The sequence below is a fragment of the Stylophora pistillata genome, chromosome 12 (assembly GCF_964205215.1).
Source record: "Stylophora pistillata chromosome 12, jaStyPist1.2, whole genome shotgun sequence".
NCBI lineage: Eukaryota > Metazoa > Cnidaria > Anthozoa > Scleractinia > Pocilloporidae > Stylophora > Stylophora pistillata.
The window spans coordinates 21,629,598-21,648,598 of record NC_142530.1 but is presented as its reverse complement, the minus strand read 5'-3'; the positions used below and the strand labels follow the sequence as shown (position 1 = coordinate 21,648,598).

Sequence of the window (19,001 nt, the reverse complement as noted above, 5' to 3'; positions counted from 1 at the left end):
AATGAACTATTAATCTTTATTCGGTGCTGACTTTTTTTAAGACTGGCTACTAGGGACAGATTCTAGAGGCAATATATTTGAACTACATTGCCAACGGCTATGTAAATACCACTGGTCAGAACCCATTACCATAGAAACCTGAAACCAGGTAAGCCTGTGCGCAAATGTGATGGTTCGCTTGGGGACCTGGGAATAGTGAAAGGAGAGTAATAGGGATATGGATAATAGAATCGTGAGGTGGGAAGAAAAACAGACAGCGGCTCAAGTTTGTTTTTTTTGTTATTGTTGTTGTTGTTGTTGTCTTTTAATCCAATATTCTCATTTTGCCTTGGCTTTTCTTAGGATGCAATTTTGTGTCCCAGTCTCACTTTATGAATTTTTTCTGGGTATTTCATGGTGTATTTAGCCCTTGCTAACATATTACTGATAGAAAATAAAAACAGCCATATGTTCATGGTCTAATTGAGTTCCCTGATAAAGAAACTTTCGAAAAAAGAAATATTAATGATGTAAGTTCGTAAGTTGTTTAAAACTTCCTTTTCTTTTATTTCATACCGCTCACTCCAATGCCATTTAAATAGATTGCATTTTTGCCTTGTCCCCATATTTCTCTCTGCATTCTTGAAGATTAAAGACTGGGGAGTGATATTCTTTAATATTTCACTGTAACTGTCATAATTAACTGGAAGTTGATCAGAACTTTATGTGAGACTTCGAAAATTGACTTTGTGGTGTCATTAACAATCAACAACTCTAGGAAATTAACTTTTAAACTGTTTTCTGTTTTCAATTGTTTTGCTATTCTGTGAATGACGGACAAAACAGGCTAGTCACAAGATAGAACTGTACACAAAATTGAGCTGTTTACTTCCTTTCTAAGGAACATCGTTTCTTTATCAATGTATTATGTGCCATCAACTCCCATCACTCTAACCAAGTTTATCTCTACATTAAATGTGTTTAACAAGGATCATTCCAAATGAGAAAGCAAAAATTTTTAGACTCTCTATACGTTTTTAGTGATCTTGGATCATTTGGTCACATCTGTTGAGTTGAGTTTCCGTTCCATGTGTTATTGTCATCATCTTCATCCTCTCTGTTGTGAAGCTGGGGAATTCCACCTTCTTTCTTTATCGATGAAACACCACCTGGGACTCTATGACGTACACCAGAACTGCCACGAAAAAACAACAACAACAAAACCCAAAGCAAGATTGGCATGCAGATTTAGGAAGTAGGGGTTTAGTTGTTGTGCATGACCCTCCCTTTGACTAAGAGCCTGTTTATCTTATTTATTATTATTTTTGGTATGTTTTTATGTGCCAAAATTCACACAAAAACAACATTGTATTCCTTGAAAATGACAATCTAAACCAAGAGATCAGATTTGTTTTTGTGAAATTTGCAAACTGTGATTATTCAATATTTAGTCCAAAGTCACCAGTGGAATAAAACTTGTGCTTTCAAGCAATCATAAGTTGTTAAATCTTCCAGCACTTTTCGTTGACCATTGAGACAAAAAAAAAATTATGGGCAATAAAATTGACTATAAATCAAATTCTTTACACCTAATTTCAGGGAATTCTTTTCCCCTTTTTTTTTTTAATATTTGAGAAAAGTTTCATTCTTGACACCAACGAAAAGGCAACCAAACAGTTTTGATGCAGTTGACCTACAAACTGTGCAGCTGTTTACACAGGGCAAACAAAAAAATGGAGAGAGAGACTCACTTTGATGGTGGTGACTGTGTGCTGCTGTTTGTTCTCTGTGGAGGAGGATTCCTTCTAGACTGATCTTGACTTCCAAATAGGAAAGCCTTCAGGAAGTTAATCAATGTGAACAAAGGCGAAAGAATCCATAACAACAGTTCAGGGAATGATGAGTTCCCAGATGGAGTGAGGGCATTACCTCCTTTCTGTAAAATGAAAGTTTAGTATTGCTTTTATCTTTTTAAGTTTTGTGAAATTTCTGATTGGTAGAGGGGAACTGGAAATTTACTTAAAGAAAAAAGAAAGATTTTCTACGAATACAATTATTGTAATAATTAACCAATGAAAAATAAAAAAATAACAAGAAAAGGTTGAACTTTCATAGAGAGTGAAGAAAAAATTGCTTAGTTGGATGCCTGTGGCACTCAAGCTTTTCTACAACACAACCCTGCTTTTATTTTTTAAAATTGCAACTATAACTCATACATTCATATAAACAAAGAACTCATGGGTGGGCCAAGCCATAAGCAAGGTTCCCATGTGACAAATGTTCACTCTTTTCAATGCCGGTGGTTTACAGAAAACCTTATGTTGATCTCAAACTCACCACAGCTACAATTAAAGTTGAACTTGGTGCCAGACCTAACTCAGCCAAACTCTTTCCCAGGTCTTCCTCAGTCAGCTCTCGCCTGGGGTAGGTGGTGTACAGTGTTATTGAGCTAGTGCTGAGTCCTAGTTGCTGAGAACAATTGAAAAGACCACATTAATAATCATAAAAAAAAAAAAAAATTGGTATTTTATCATGACATGTTTGCTCAAAAGAACTCAATCATGTTTTTGAAAGGTTTATAGCTGCAAGGACAATGAACAAATATCAAAATAATGGTCTTAAAGGGAATTCTTATTTGGACACACATGGGCAAGGTTGCAGAAAATTAAGAATCTAATGTAGAACTCACAAGTGGAAAATTAAGAAAAAAATTTCTTTGACCCCTAAAATAAGAACCTAACAATTGTAGTTGAAGTATATTTACCGGTAACACAGAATTCTCCCGTACTTATCTAAATAGAATTCCCTGAAAGCACATTAAATTCTGCTAATTGTTATACAAGTACATGAAAAAGTCAACCACTCACAGTAATGATATACTGACGTATGGTCTCCAAAGGAGTATCCGCTGGGAAAGAGTTGGTTACTGAACTGCCATCTGGAAGACGAAACTGGAGCCGAGCAGAAATGCTGAGTAAAAAACAAAGAGTCTCTGTCCATGAAAGTGTACAAAGTGTACAAAAAGTCTCTGTACATGAAAGTGTACAAAGTAGTTATTGACAATATAAAATAAACTTGTAACTGAGTAGTAATAGCTGATATACTTTAATTACTTTCATAAGATAAGTGAAGGATATTTAAGAACTCTAAACCTTTACAAATGGCATGTTTCATTGCATTTCTACCTTATACTTACCACTCACTCTTTCCCAGCCTCTCACTGCCTTCAGTCATGGTAGGTGAAGGTGAGACTGAGGCAGCCTGAGTGCGCTGTCTCTCCTGCGCATCATTCTGCCTCCTTGCTTCCCTCTCCACTTTATCCCTAGCAATCTGCTGCCGCACAGCTTCCCTGTGGGCGCGCTCTTTAGCTCTGTCTTCTTTGATTTGATTGACAATATCTTGTGCCTGTCTCTCCTCTCGGTCCCTTTTGGCTTTACCAAGTTCTTGTCCCTGATGACGTCTATCAAATTCTTTCCTCTTAGTTTCCTAAAATGCAAAGAATTCCCTCTATCATCTCTCTGCCAGTGAAGATAACAAAATTTGTATTTACCAGTAGTTCAATTGAAGTGGCAAAGCAGAGTGATTGATTTATAACATTTATTTAACTTTCTTGAACTTGACAAATACTCAGCTCAAAGTTAACAAACATGATTGCCTATTGGCAATAAGTATTATTCTGGACCCCTGATTGAATGAAACAATTTATCATCACAGAATCCTTCTCCACCAAGGTGTACAAACATGTAGAAAACCTCAGAGAATACCAGATATCTTCCAATGGACTGCATCTCATTTTAAGGGAATTTCCTTACTTTGGGTGATGCTGTAGAAACTGGGATAAGCTAGATCTGGGCTCTTGAACAAACAAACTTTAATTTAAGGAACAAATACTGCTTAAAAAAGTAAATTAGTACTGGAAAAAATAACAAAGCTTAATGACACTAACTTTTCAACTTACTAGCCAGGTGGCTAGGGACAACTTAGATGTTACAACAATTTCAATTTGTTTACTAGCCAAACTGGCTAGTGGAAATTGAAAACCACCGGCCAAAACCGAATTTCTACTAGTGTATAGTGTTGAACCCAAAACAAAACTCAACCTTTAGACAGCTTGAATAAGATTAATAACCATAATAACAATAACACTTATAATGATAATAATAATAACAATAATACTAATAATGCTAATAGTTATGTTAATAAGATTTATAATACCACCTGTAATAATGACTAAGATAATAATAGAGAGTTTCTGTCATAGAGAGATAAATAATTTGGAGATTGATTCAAAGCAACGTTCTTATTAAGAGCCAATAACCTTTCACTTTTACAAGGTATTTTGACAAGTACCTGTTAGCAACTACCTTGCATTATTTCACACAAATATTTACTAAAATAAGTTTAATTGATAATTCATCCATAATTCATAAAGTGCAGAGCTACACTGAGTTTTAACAATCAGAAAAAAATACCACAACTTTATTTAGATTAAAAATCAGACTCACTTGATTTTCTGATTCCTCTTTCCCAAGTCTCCTCTGTTCAATGAGTTGCTTTGCTCTGCTCAACAACAGTAGAGGAGAGGTAATTAACAATTATTCCACTCGTGCGCGTTGGATATGAGATGATAGATAGCCAACGAGGCGCATAGCACCGAGTTGGCTATAATCATCCCATATCCAACAAGCGCGAGTGGAATAATTGTTTTATTAAAAACGCCCCCAAGAAATTATTATTTTGTAAGAAACTGGATTTTTTAGCTCCCTTTTGATTTAAAGCTGACGCGTACACTTACCATATTTGTAGATTATGGTATATTGGCTCATATACCATAATGGCTAAGCCAATAAAAAGTCTAGAATTGCTTTATCCAATGATCTAGTTTTTAATAATATCCATTATAGTAGCAGTCAGCTTTGAATAACAGGGCTCGACACTACTGTAACAGTAGCCCACTAGCCACAGACTAGTAGAAATTCAGTTTTGGCTAATGGTTTTCTATTTCCACCAGCCAGTTTGGCAACAGACTGAAATTGTCGTAACATCTAAGATGTCACTATAGCAACTTGGCTAGTAAGTTGAAAAGTTAGTGTCAAGCCCTGAATAATTATTTGAAAACACTTAATCAAGATTTGAACATGTTCAACAATTAGTTCTAGAAGCGTTCCTAATTGGCTACTACTCACAATATTGACAAGTCAAAACATGAATACACAAAACCATCCTTGTATGAAGCCTAACACCACAGGCTACTTTCTTAAGCTTATATGCATTGAATAGATTGGTGACCTGTGCAAACTTTATCAACAGATATAAGACTAACCTTTCCACTTTATCATCTAGCAATTCTCCCTGTTGATCCCTGCTGTAAGGTTCCTAAGCATTTACCATAAAATTAATTACTTGTTGTGGTTCATACTATTCCTAAGTTTACAAAAGCTCAAATCCATTACATTTTGATTTTTTTTGGTCTAAGAAATACATGTACAACCATGGCCTGGGACAAACACCAACCATGACTTGTTCCCTTGAAAAATTTCCAAAAATAGACAATATGATTAATGGCACACACTGTGATACAAATTCTTTAATTTCTGCTTTGAGGGGTCTAAAGAAGAATCTGATTGTTTTAGCTTCCAACTATTTTTCTGATATAACAGTTCACATACTTAAAGGCCCATTTCCAACCAAGATGCCTTGCGTGCCTAGATCATTTTTCATATATGAAAAATGCGCTATTTTCCTTGTAGTTGCGGAATCGCTTTGATATCTTCTTCCATATTACTAATTAGGGCTTTCAAAGTTCCATCTTGAACCATGTGCGAACAACAAACTATCATAGTATCCATATCAGTAAATAGTTTTTAATTCTTACATGTATGACGGTGAAAAACGTCATTTGAAAAGTTGATGCCGCCGAAGAAGCGGTCCAGAGGAAGGCCGAGTCTGCCTGGCACGGCAAAGGTTATTCAACTTTGAGAGTCTGTGTATGATTTATGGAGGGCAAGGAAAACAACCATGGGTTTCGGTAACACTACAGACAGTGCTTTTGCAGAAATGTTATTGCATTGTTCCTACGATGGAACTAGAGACTCCAGGGAGGTTTTTTCGAGGTGAGAATAATTATTTGACTGATTTTTACTTGAGATCCTGAGATATGTATGTAAGCGATCTCATTTGCAGAAGTCATTATTCTATAATTGAAATGCATAAAGTAAATCAGTTTTGGCCAATATTGGTTATTTGTTTATATTTTATTTAGTGTTGAAGCCAAACAATTTCCTTCAACATCAGGTAAGCTTTGTACAAGTTTTATACAAAGACTCGATTTATGATTTCTCAGTCTCAAATATTTAGCTGCAAATTTGTTTACTGTGTTATTCACCAAATCTTTGTTTTCCTTTTTAATAGTGTTTGTGAATGACTATCAGAGTTCGCCATTTAACAATAGCGCGATTCCAAAACAAAAACAAACGACAGCAAAGGATCTCGGATGGAAATGGGCCTTTAACATTCTCTGGATCAGTGGATGATTTGATACAGAGGCCTTGAAATAATGTATTTTCTTTATTATTCCAAGCTTTTGCCAATCTAAATCACTTTCACATAATTTCTCTGACTGATATCAACATGCAACTGAAAGACAACTTCAAATTTTTATTCTCTTTAGTATTTTTCCCACCTCTGATGGCCCTGGTCTAGGTTCAGTCTCTCTGTTAGAAATCTCTTGGTTCTGTTGTGACACAGGCTCTGCCAAAGGAGTGCTACTCACAGAAGATGGCTGGCTTGCACTGGAAGCTTCTTTGTTCTGAGACACAGTGATTAGTGCAGGTTTTGTTGAGGGTTTTTTGGAGCTGACTTCAAGTGAGTCTAAAATGTACCAAAGCCCAAAATTCAAAAGATAAAGTTAGCATAATTAATAGGGTGTGAAAATTAAATGCTTCAAGTCAATTTTCAATTAGATTAAGACTGCATTTTGATAGATATTAAATTTCAGAACCAGTATACGTCGATACATAGTTTATGAGGGTTACCCTTCAAATAACACAAACATGACTGAGAAAGTCTACCATATTTTAATATAAATATTCATAGTACCTCAAAAACCTTCTCTGCGTTTGTAACAAATTGGTCAACAGGAAGACTTCCACCAACAACCTCTAAAGGCAAACCAATTTCACCAATAAAATAAGTGGCAGGAATGCAAACTATAGGGTCTGAATATTAAGATGACAAATTAAGGAATTTTTTTCATGTCACATAAGAAAGTCTTTCTACAAGCAGCATATTATTATAATTTTCTACAGATCTGCATGTGAATATCAATATCAATAATAATCATATCAATAAGTGAACTTTTAGAAGGGTTTCCTTGTCATTTAGCTCTCATCCATTTTCCTAACAGTCACTCCAGGGTTACACATTTTTATTAAAGTTACAACTACATTTGGAAGCATGTTAAGCATATAAAAAAAGGTTGTTTTCCTGAAGCTTTGACCACTAACCATACACAGCAATTCAATGACTGTAATGCAAATGGATGAATATAATAATCATATAGTATTTCCCTCACATCTTTGAAGAAAGTCAACAATAATTGTTTAGATTCATCTGCAACAATTTCAATCACAAGTGACTTCTACGCTTTCAAAGGATACAAAGTTTGGAAAACTGCTTACAGTCCTCACTACAGTTGATCAAGAAGAAATTCAAAAACTGAAATTATCTTACTGAATTATGTTACTGGGGGCCCATTTCTCAAAAGTCCTGATAACTTAATGGACCTGTAAAGCTGTTCTGTTTTCATTCAAGATGGGGATTTCAAAAGTTTTGAAAATAATTATACAATAAAACTATCAGCTAAAGAAACAAAAAGGGCTAGTTTAGGTGCTAGAACCTGCTTTCCTATCCTTTAAATTTTGATTTTAAAACATGGCTTCAAGCCTGTTAGGTTACCGGGACTTTTGAGAAACAGGCCCCAGATGTGTAAAATTTAACACAGACAAAACAGATTAAGTGGACACTAATTTTCCTTAATAACTGAAGAGTGCACAAACATAGTACAGGGGACACTTTCTCTGATATGCAAAGATCTTAATTCACATGAAAACTCTGCATTATTTTACACTGAGCTACAAGTGAAACTCAGTACTTGTATGTGACACATTCAAGTCCTGACTATCACTTGCAGCCATAGTCACTCTGAGAGGTTAAGACTAAGTCATTTTTCTTTGTTCATAATTTCTAAGTCTCCTCTGGAGGCTGCCTATAGGAACCATTTTTGTGAGTAGCTTCAGTTAGACTCCTTTTCAGCTTCTAAGGCAATCTGCTTACAAGGACTACCCTGATTGTTCAATTGAAAACAAAAAAGCCTACACTTTGCCGTAAGTCTCAATCTACAGACTGTACTAAAATATTTATTTTGAATGAAGAAAGAGATCACACATTGCAAGTACTGCAGCTAACTTTTAGGATAGAATTCAGGTAAAATAATTATTATCTCTACAACCTCAATATTATAGAAAAAAGTTTCACAAAATATCCACTCAAGTGCTCCTGTATCCATTTATTATTACATATTAAATATTACATTACAAATAAATGTATTTTGTATTCCAGGGGCAAAATTGCATTTATTACACAGTACTTACCTTTTGTGATCCAGTTTTATTGCTATGCATTTTTCTCTTGAAAATATCCCTGCAATCTGAATTTAACTATCATTAGCTTTTCCTATCCCTGATTTGTATAGCTCTTTAAATCCTAGTTTATTCTAAATTTTATGTAATATTAACGCTGAGGGAGGGGTATGAAAAATTCTCTAAAATTAGAGAGAGAGATAGGGAAGGTTTTTTTTTTTTTAAGGAAAAAGGAACTCATGCAGGGGAAGGAATTCTAATCCAAAATCTAACTCCCTTTTCCAAACAAATGCAAGATTGGGACTACTTTCTACAACCACGATTTTTACAACAGAAGATTGAAAGAAACAAACAAAACCACCAACCATACAAAATTAATAACATAACAAACAAGCAAATGCAACACAGTCAATCCTACCAATCTTAAAGAGGATCTGAGAGCATTGAAATGAAATGTAGAAGTATAATTTATGTACCTTTGGATCTTGCCATGTTATATTCATTCTGTTTGTTTCCTCATTGTCTCCTGTAGAAGATTTAATTGGAATGATCCAGATTAAATGGTTAATTTTAAACTTTTTTATTGTTTTTTTACAAGCCTGGCTACAACCAAAGAAAATACAATAAAGTGTGAAATGTTTAGTCATGAGAGGTGTTGCCAAATGTGGAATGCAATGCTTTATCACATCTCTTGAAGCATTGAGAAAAATAATCGAACTTGTCACTTCCAAGATCCAATAACTGATCCTGTAATGTAATGACTTCTATACATTTCCTTGTGAAAGACACATGAGAATTTCTCCTTAAAATACAGCATCAAGAAGACAAGTGATGGGAACAAAGAAAAATATAAATTAGGGGATTGTTAGTTGATCCACTACTAAATTCTCTGAGCCAACATCATAAGAATCGTATAGCAAACAGTATGGAGAGTTACTATAATGAGATCTTGGGGGTGTATCAAGATAACACCCTCTTTCTAAAAATCTTGCCCATTCTCATAACTTAACATAACTTGAGAGGGAATTCATTTATGGATCTCAGTTAGATCAATGCAGAAGGGGGGAAATAGCTTAAGAACCATTTACGATTTTTGCTTAGGTATAATTACTACGAAAGGAAACTTGCAGGATTCACTAAAAAAATTAAGCTAACTTATACACACCTTACCTTCAATATAAACGATAAACACGACTCCTTTCTGTCTAGATTCTGATATGGCTGCTGGAAATTCTCATGGCAAGCCTCGAACAAGTTTTTCATTCCAGTACTAACTGAATAAGGAGTTATATCATGATATATCATCGTTTTGCCGATAACGTTGCATATTCTCATCGCCTATTACCTTAATTATGTATTGAAATGTGAGGAGAACTTACGCGTTAATCAATATATGTAATTCTAATTCATTTAAAGTGGTTATTAGGGGTAGTAGGTCAGCTCTAAATCTCTGGGATCCACAGACCGCTGGCAATATATGTATGTAACAGCCCTCTTCAGTTATAGAGCATCACCCAAAATGACTATATTTTTCGCTGTTGTTGACTGCCAGAAATTTCATCTCACCGCGCACTGCTGTGATGATTTCGAGAGATAATTTTCCAAACTCTTTGCTGCGCGCAAAGTCAATGTGTGCCTTTTTGTATTTTCTATTTTTCCATTCACTGTGTCCCTTCCATCTCAGCTGTTTTTTGAACAAACCCATCGTAATGCTAGGAAGGCTGCACTGCCAAACAAACGCAGACAGACCCCTCAATAAGCGAGGATTTCTCGTTACAATGGCAGCCATCTTGGATTTGCGAGGCAAGTTCTCGCATTTCTGGGGAGAGGCACGAGTGACACAAATTCACTGTCCACATAAATAGAAAGGCAACATTTTTATTTTTTGCATACCTTGGTCTGAAATATAATTATCATTATGATTTATCTAAGTCCTTCAGAAACTGTGGCCCAAAATTTGGGGGAAAGAAAATGAAATCTATTTATGAAATGTATCCTTTCCATCCCCACCCTACTGAAAATAATTTTGACCTGATTGCTCGGTTACTAAGTCTTGCTCGGGACCTAAAGACAACCAACAGACACGTACTGTGAAGTTTTCATCAGATGATTTCGGTTTTCTTAGATTGAAAAACGTATATACCAAAGGAAAGAGCTCGAAAATTAACATGCAGTGGTTTACAGGAAGTATAATACCAGTCGCGAAGGCGGAAATTTCTGGAGAAGGGTTCTTCGTTGATTACAGACAGCAATTACCTCAACACCGCCGTAAATGAAGATTAACTATCAATGCTAAGGTCTTGAAGCGATTGATCAAAGTTCCCAAGTTTTTTCACAGCAATTCAGCGACTGACTGGCAAACTACGAATCGAAGAAAATGGGCCGAAGTAGTCGAAACTGAAAGTATTTGGTCAGCACAAGTGTTATGGTTCGTTTGGAGCCTGGGAATAGTGAAAGGAGAGTAATAGGAATGAAATGCATAGTGTGGGATTGTGAGATGGGAATAAAAACAGAAAGCGGCTCAAGTTTGTTGCTGTTGTTTCTTTTTAATGCAATGTTCTCATTTTGACTCGGCTTTTCGGCTCACTTTGTGAATTTTTTCTGGGTATTTCATAGTGTATTTAGCCCATGCTAACACATTACAGATAGAAATAATTAAAAACAGCAACCTGATTGTGGTCTAACTGAGGTCCCCGATAGAGAAACTTTCGAAAAAAAGAAACTTCATTGACATAAGTTATTTAAAACTTGCTTTTCTTTTATTACATACCACTCACTCCATTGCCACTTATTAAATAGATTGTATTTTTGACTTCTTTATGCATTCTTGAGGGACTGGGGAGTGATATTCTTTAACATGTCACTGTAACTGTCATGACAACTGGAAGCTAATCAGAACTTGATGTGAGACTTTGAAAGTTGACTTTGTTGTGTCATTAACCATCAACAACACCAGGAAATTAAGCGCCGGATTGTGTTGTGCAGGACGAGGATTCAAGCCCCGCTCGGACCAATACTCATTGTCTTAAAATAAGTGAGGAGAATTTGCTACCTTTCTATAATCAAGAAATGGATAGATATTCTAGTCTTCTTGGATAAGGACGAACAAACCGTAGGCCCTGTCTCCTGCAGGGTTAGGGGTAGGAGACATTCATTTCCCATGCACGAGATTACTGTGTGGTGGATGTCCTCCCTTGGGTGGGATGGGTGGGTGTTGGCCCTGAAAAGCCCCTATGGGGAGTGGTCAATTAAGCAATATCTACTATATGTAACTTTTAAACTGTCTTCTGTTTTCAATTGTTTTGATATTCTGTGAATGACAGACAAAACAGGCTAGTCACAAGATAGAACTGTTTACAAAATTAGCTGTTTGCTTCCTTTCTGAGGAACATTGTTTCTGTAGCAATGTATTATGTGCCATCAACTCCCATCACTCTAACAACCAAGTTTATCTCTACATTAAATGTGTTTAACAAGAATCATTCCAAATGAGAGATCAAAAATTTTAAACTCTTTATATGTCTTTAGCGATCTTGGATCATTTGGTCACATCTGTTGAGTTGAGTTTCCGTTCCATGTGTTATTGTCATCATCCTCATCATCTCTGTTGTGAAGCCGGTGAATTCCACCTTCTTTCTTTATGGATGAAACACCACCCGGGACTCTATGACGTACACCAGAACTGCCACGAAAAAACAACAACAACAAAAAAAAAAAAAAAAAAAAAAACCAGCGAGATTGGCATGCAGATTTAGGAAGTAGGGGTTTAGTTGTTGTGCATGACCCTCCCTTTGACTAAGAGCCTGTTTATCTTATTTATCATTATTTTTGGTATGTTTTTTTGTGCCAAAATTCACACAAAAACAACATTATATTCCTTGAAAATGACAATCTAAACCAAGAGACCAGATTTGTTTTTACAAAATCTGCAAACTGTGATTATTGAATATTTAGTCCAAAGTCAACAGTGGAATAAAATTTGTGCTTTCAAGCAGTCATAAGTTGTTAAATCTTCCAGCACTTTTTGTTGACCATTGAGACAAAAAAAAAAATTATGGGCAATAAAATTAACTATAAATCAAATTCTTTACACCTAATTTCAGGGAATTCTTTGCCCCCCCTTTTTTTTAATTTTTGAGAAAAAGTTTCATTCATGACACCAACAAACAGGCAACCCAACAGTTTTGATGCAGTTGACCTACAAAATGTGCAGCTGTTTACACAGGGCAAACAAAAAAAATGGAGAGAGAGACTGACTTTGATAGTGGCGACTGTGTGCTGCTGTTTGTTCTCTGTGGAGGAGGATTCCTTCTAGACTGATCTGGACTTCCAAATAGGAAAGCCTTCAGGAAGTTAATCAATGTGAACAAAGGCGGAACAATCCATAACAACAGTTCAGGGAATGATGAGTTCCCAGATGGAGTGAGGGCTTACTTCCTTTCTGTAAAATGAAAGTTTAGTATTGCTTTTATCTTTTTAAGTTTTGTGAAATTTCTGATTAGTAGGGGGGGAAGTGGAAATTTACTAAAGAAAAAGGAAAGATTTTCCACAAATACAATTATTGTAATAAATAACCAATGAAAAATAAAAAAAATAAGAGAAGATTGAACTTTCATAGGGAGTGAAGAAGAAAAAAATGCTTAGTTGGATGCATATGGCACTCAAGCTTCTCTAAAACACAACCCTGCTTTTATTTTCTAAAATTGCAACTATAACTCATACATTCATATAAACACAGAACTCATGGGTGGACCAAGCCATAAGCAAGGTTCCCATGTGACAAATGTTCACTCTTTTCAACGCCGGTGGTTTACAGAAAACCTTATGTTGATCTCAAACTCACCACAGATACAATTAAAGTTGAACTTGGTGCCAGACCTAACTCAGCCAAACTATTTCCCAGGTCTTCCTCAGTCAGCTCTCGCCTGGGGTAGGTGGTGTACAGTGTTATTGAGCTAGTGCTGAGTCCTAGTTGCTGAGAACAAATGAAAAGACAACATTAATAATCATAAAAAATATTTGGTAGATATTTAACATGACATGTTTGCTCAAAAGAACTCAAACATGTTTTTGAAAGGTTTATAGGTGCAAGGACAATTAACAAATACCAAATGGTGTTAAAGGGAATTCTTATTTGGACACACATGGGCAAGGTTGCAGAAAATTAAGAATCTAATGTAGAATTAACAAGTGGAAAATAAAGAAAAAAATTTTTTTGGCCCCTGAAATAAGAACCTAACAATTGTAGTTGAAGTATATTTAACACAGAATTCTCCCGTACTTATCTAAATAGAATTCCCTGAAAGCACATTAAATTCTGCTAATTGTTATACAAGTACATGAAAAAGTCAACCACTCACAGTAATGATATACTGACGTATGGTCTCCAAAGGAGTATCTGCTGGGAAAGAGTTGGTTAATGAACTGCCGTCTGGAAGACGAAACTGGAGCCGAGCAGAAATGCTAAGTAAAAAACAAAAAGTTTCTGTTACATGTATATGTACAAAGTAGTTATCGACAATATAATATAAAATTGTAACTGAAGTAATAGCTGATATACTTTAATTACTTTCATAATATAAGTGAAGGATATTTAAGAACTCTAAACCTTTACAAATGGCATGTTTCATTGCATTTCTACCTTATACTTACCATTCACTCTTTCCCAACCTCTCCCTGCCATCAGTCATGGTAGGTGAAGGTGAGACTGAGGCAGCCTGAGCACGCTGTCTCTCCTGTGCCTCATTCTGTAAAAGTTATCGGCATTTTATGGTTTCGTTGAGGTGTCCGCTGACCAGTAAAATACTGTATCGTGCCCTAAAAAACGTATTTCCGCGGTGTCCCCAAGCACGCTGTCTCTCCTGCGCATCATTCTGTCTCCTAGCTTCCCTCTCCACTTTATCCCTAGCAATCTGCTGCCGCACATGGGCGTGCCCCTATGCACGTGCTCTTTGCCTCTGTCTTCTTTGATTTGATTGACAATACCCTGTATGTCTTTTGTCTTGGTCCCTTTTGGCTTTGCCAAGTTCTTGTCCCTGATGACGTCTATCAAATTCTTTCCTCTTGGTTTCCTAAAATGCAAAGAATTCCCTCTATCATCTCTCCACTAGTTAAGACAAGAAATTTGTATTTAGTTTATTTAAAGTGGCAAAGCCGAGTGATTTATTTATAACATTAATTAAACTTTCTTGAAATTGACAAATACTGGGCTCAAAGTTAACAATCATGATTGCCTATTGGCAATAAGTATTACTCTGGGCCCCTGATTGAATGGAACAATTTATCCTCACAAAATCCTTCTCCACAATGGTGTACAAACATGTGGATGGGATACTATCAAATTGTCCAGAAAACCTCAGAGAATACCAGAGGATATCTTCCAATCAGTGGACTGCATCTCATTTTAAGGGATTTCCTTACTCTTGGTGATGCTCTAGAAACTGGGATAGGTCAGATCTTGGCTCTGAACAAAGTCTTCATTTTAAGGGGAAAATACTGCTTAAAAAAGTAATTTAGTTCTGGACAAAATAACAGCGCTCAACAGCAACTTTTCAACTTATTAGCCAAGTGGCTAGTGACAACTTAGATGTTACAACAATCTCAGTTTGTTCACTAATCAAATTAGTTTGGAGGCAGCGTGGAGGAGTGGTCAGCGTGTCAGATTCGCAATCCGTTGTTCCCGGGTTCCAGTCCCGCTCTGACCACCACCTGGATTTGTTTCACGGTAGCTGAGTTCAAATTTCCGGCCAAGCTTGTAAATAGCCAACTGGTTTGCCTTCGGCCAGTTGGGATTCTTAACAATATTATGATCAATTTGAATTACAGTATTTGTTTACAGCCCATAATGTAAACTACTGGGTTACCAGTAATTGTGTTAGCTACTAATTTAAAAGTAAATTTTGTTTTTTTTTAAACCACTGGCCAAAACTGAATTTCTACTAGCCTGTGGCTAGTTGGCTACTGTTAGTGTTGAGACCTGAATAAAACTCAACCTTTAGAGAGCTTGATTAAGATTAATAACCATATATAGCAACAATAACACTTCTAATGATAATAATAATATTAAAACTAGTTATTATCCAACTGGACTCCATAGACTACAAATATCACTCAAGACAACTACAAATATCATGTGGTCTTTGTACTCCAGAGAACCAGTTAGACAGGTTTTCTCGCATCACGCAAGTGATGGATTAGATTGAAGTTCCAAAAAAAATGGTGGACAATTTGAATCCTTTTTGTGATGATGAAGAGTTGGAATGGCTGGCAAATATTGATCCAAGTTTTATAAGATAATCGAACAAAGAAAAGCAGTTAGACGTCAATGAAATTTTATCATTTATTGAAGAAAATAGAAATAGCAACATAACAACATGCCAATTCATTTCCGGCTGCTTAGCATACTTCTGTCACACACTCCCCCTAAATAGATATCCGAAAAATTCACCTGCACTGAATTAATAATTTGGCTTGTTAGATAACAAATAACTTATTAGACATTTTGGTGTGTCGTATTGCTAACAAAACATCTATTAATTCTGTTAATTAGAAAATAATGCCACTTGTAATAATGACTAAGATAATAATAATAATGAGTTAAATATATTTGGTGATTAATTCATACATTGAGTAATGTTCTCAGTAAATATAAGAGCCAATAACCTTTCACTATTACAAGGTGTTCTGACAAATACATGTTAGCAACTACAGTACCTTGTTTTATTTCACACAAATATTTACTAAAATAAATTTAATCTATAATAATAATAATAATAATATTTGATACTTATATTGCGCTTTTTCCATAAAAATACTCAAAAGCGCATTACAATATTAATTATTAAACCCGGTAAAATTACAATATTTACAGTATAAAAATTTCCAGAGTAATTAGTAAAACATAGATATTTTTAAAAATCTCACTATTAAATTAAATGAATAAATAATCTAACTAATAGCCTTTTTAAATAAATATGTTTTAAGAGAGCGTTTGAAAAAGTTGATTGATGTTTCCTGTCTTATTGGCAGAGGAAGACTGTTCCATAAGAAGGGGGCAGCTATTGAAAACGCGCGATCTCCCATAGTCTTCTTCGTTCTTAGCCGAAGTCTTTCTAACAATATACCATTATTGTTACGGCGTAGTTGATAATGTGAGTCCGGCAAGACAGAGAATACATCCTTAAGATAGCTGAGCGCAACACCGTGAAGTATCTTAAATGTGACAAGGAGAATCTTAAAATCTACACGCAAGCGCACTGGTAACCAGTGGAGTTCTGTTAGCAAAGGAGTAAAGTGACAATAGCGCCGTAAACTAATCGAGCACTGGCACTCATGACTCTTTGAAGTTTCTTAATTTGATACTCAGGAGCACCGTACAATAAACCATTCCAGCAATCAAGCCTGCTTGTGATAAACGCGTGAACAAGCCTCTCGGTGGACTCACAAGACAGATATTTCCTAATGTACCGGATATTGTACAGATAATAAAACGCGCTAGCGCAAGCCTTAGTCACATGAGTCGACATGTCCAGATGAGAATCGAACCAGGTGCTCAAATTACGCACTGAAGAGACGGGCGATACCTCAGTTTGGCCAATCTTGATCTTGTCAACGGACACCTTCGATAACTGTCTTTCCGTACTAATGATCAAGAACACAGTTTTGTCGTCGTTTAGCATCAACTTATCATCTCTCATCCATGCGCGAACATCGCGAATACAGTTTTCAGTCGCAATCACAGCATCAGCCTCACTGGTCTTATCAACGGGATTAAACGATATATAAAGCTGTGTATCGTCCGCATAGGTGTGAACGGATGGCAGATGAGATTTCATAATGTCAAACAGCGAACTCGCGTAGATGGTAAATAAGAGGGGGCCCAAACAAGAACCTTGTGGGACCCCGAAAGTCAAATTAAATTTATCAGATAGCGTTCCGTTAACAGAGACCTGCTGCGTTCTTCCCGCCAAATAAGATTTAAACCATACTAAAGCCTTATCCCGAAGGCCAAGCTTGGTTTCAGTCTGTGCAGAAGAATACCGTGATCTTCGGTATCAAACGCAGCGCTTAGGTCTAACATGACAAGCAATGTGACGTGACCTTTGTTTATATTTAGCAAAAGATCGTTTTTAACTTTTAATAACGCCGTCTCAGTGTTGTGATTCTGCCGATAATTCATCCATAATTCACAAAGTGCAAAGCTACACTGTGAGTTTTAACAATCAGAGAAAAATACCACAACTTTATCTCCTAGATTAAAATATCAGACTCACTTGATCCTCTTTCCCAGGTCTCCTCTGTTCAATGAGTTGCTTTGCTCTGCTCAACAACAGTAAAGGAGAGGTAACTTATATCCATTATAGTAGCGGTCAGTCATGAATAACAGGGCTCGACACTGATGGTAGCCACAGACTAGAAGAAATTCAGTTTTGGCCAGTGGTTTTCTCTTTCCGCCAGTCAGTTTGGCTGGTAAACAAGCTTAAATTGTCGTAACATCTAAGCTGTCACCAGCCACTTGGATAGTAAGTGTCAAGCCCTGAAATATCATTTAAAAACACTTTATCGAGAACTGAACATGTTCAATGATTAGTTCTAGAATAGTTCCAAATTGGCTACCACTCAACACTGTTGACTAGTCAAAACAGGAATACACAAAACCATCCTTGTTTCAAGCCTAGCACCAAAGGCCACTTTCTTAAGATTATAAACATTGAAGAAGTTGGCAACCTGTGCAAACTTTTTCAACAGATATAAGACTAACCTTTCCACTTTATCATCTAGTGATTCCCCCTGTTGATCCATGCTGTAAGGTTCCTAAGCATTTACCATAAAATTATTACTTATTGTGGTTCATACTATTCTTAAGTTTACAAATGCTCAAATCTGTTTAATTTTGATTTTTTTCTTTGGTCTAAGAAATACATGTACAACCATGGCCTGGGACGAACACCAACCATGTTCCTCTGAAAAATTTCCAAAAATAGACAATATGATTTAATGGCACACACTGTGTGTAACGGCGCCCATGCGCCTCAATTTCTGCATTTTTTTTTCATTGTATTCTTTTTTTTTTAGCTTTTACCGCATTTTATACCCCAATGACTCTCCGCTAGTTATCACGTGACTCTAGCTTATATACTGCACACACTTATGTAATTTCCGTAAGGCTCACAGAAATTCGACGAGCAACTTCAAACAACTTTGAGTAACTTTCAGTTACATCAGGAAACCTCCGACTATTGCTGCTTAACTCAGAACCTACAAGAGTGTTCGCCCCAACACGTCCTACCAAACAGGTCGCTGTAAGAGTTGGCACAATAAATCTCAGCCTTGTGGAAAATGTGAGTCGTTAGTTTTCTTAGTCTCACGGATCTCGACGCCAAA

The 19,001-nt window shown here is 36.1% G+C and overlaps 1 protein-coding gene, 1 long non-coding RNA gene and 1 pseudogene across 4 annotated transcripts; 1 reads left to right on the top strand and 2 right to left on the bottom strand.

Annotated features, from left to right (window-relative positions):
- Positions 1 to 522: 522 nt before the first annotated feature.
- On the bottom strand, positions 523 to 18,434 carry LOC148719258 (uncharacterized; annotated as a pseudogene). The gene is made up of 15 exons (XR_015993626.1): positions 18,379 to 18,434; positions 17,891 to 17,936; positions 14,486 to 14,689; positions 14,271 to 14,359; positions 13,979 to 14,081; positions 13,462 to 13,593; positions 13,053 to 13,059; positions 6,662 to 6,849; positions 5,303 to 5,355; positions 4,485 to 4,539; positions 3,176 to 3,465; positions 2,847 to 2,949; positions 2,317 to 2,448; positions 1,731 to 1,915; positions 523 to 1,174 (listed from the first exon to the last, which is right to left on the bottom strand). The product of XR_015993626.1 is annotated as an uncharacterized LOC148719258 (transcript).
- Positions 5,748 to 8,597, top strand: LOC148719260 (uncharacterized). Its single transcript, XR_015993931.1, has 3 exons — positions 5,748 to 6,092; positions 6,242 to 6,273; positions 6,391 to 8,597. It is a non-coding gene; the product is annotated as an uncharacterized LOC148719260 (long non-coding RNA).
- LOC148719259 (uncharacterized) lies at positions 7,089 to 12,167 on the bottom strand. Of its 2 annotated transcripts, XR_015993930.1 has the most exons (5): positions 10,185 to 12,167; positions 9,789 to 9,892; positions 9,095 to 9,144; positions 7,638 to 7,666; positions 7,089 to 7,196 (listed from the first exon to the last, which is right to left on the bottom strand). XR_015993930.1 is itself a non-coding variant. In XM_088740874.1 (4 exons), the coding sequence occupies exons 1-3, from the start codon at positions 10,405 to 10,407 to the stop codon at positions 7,664 to 7,666; spliced, it is 276 nt and encodes a 91-aa protein (XP_088597000.1). In that variant the 5' UTR covers positions 10,408 to 12,167; the 3' UTR covers positions 7,089 to 7,196; positions 7,638 to 7,663. The 2 variants fall into 2 exon arrangements, 1 of the variants encoding a protein (XP_088597000.1); XM_088740874.1 differs by lacking the exon at positions 9,789 to 9,892.
- Positions 18,435 to 19,001: the final 567 nt, after the last annotated feature.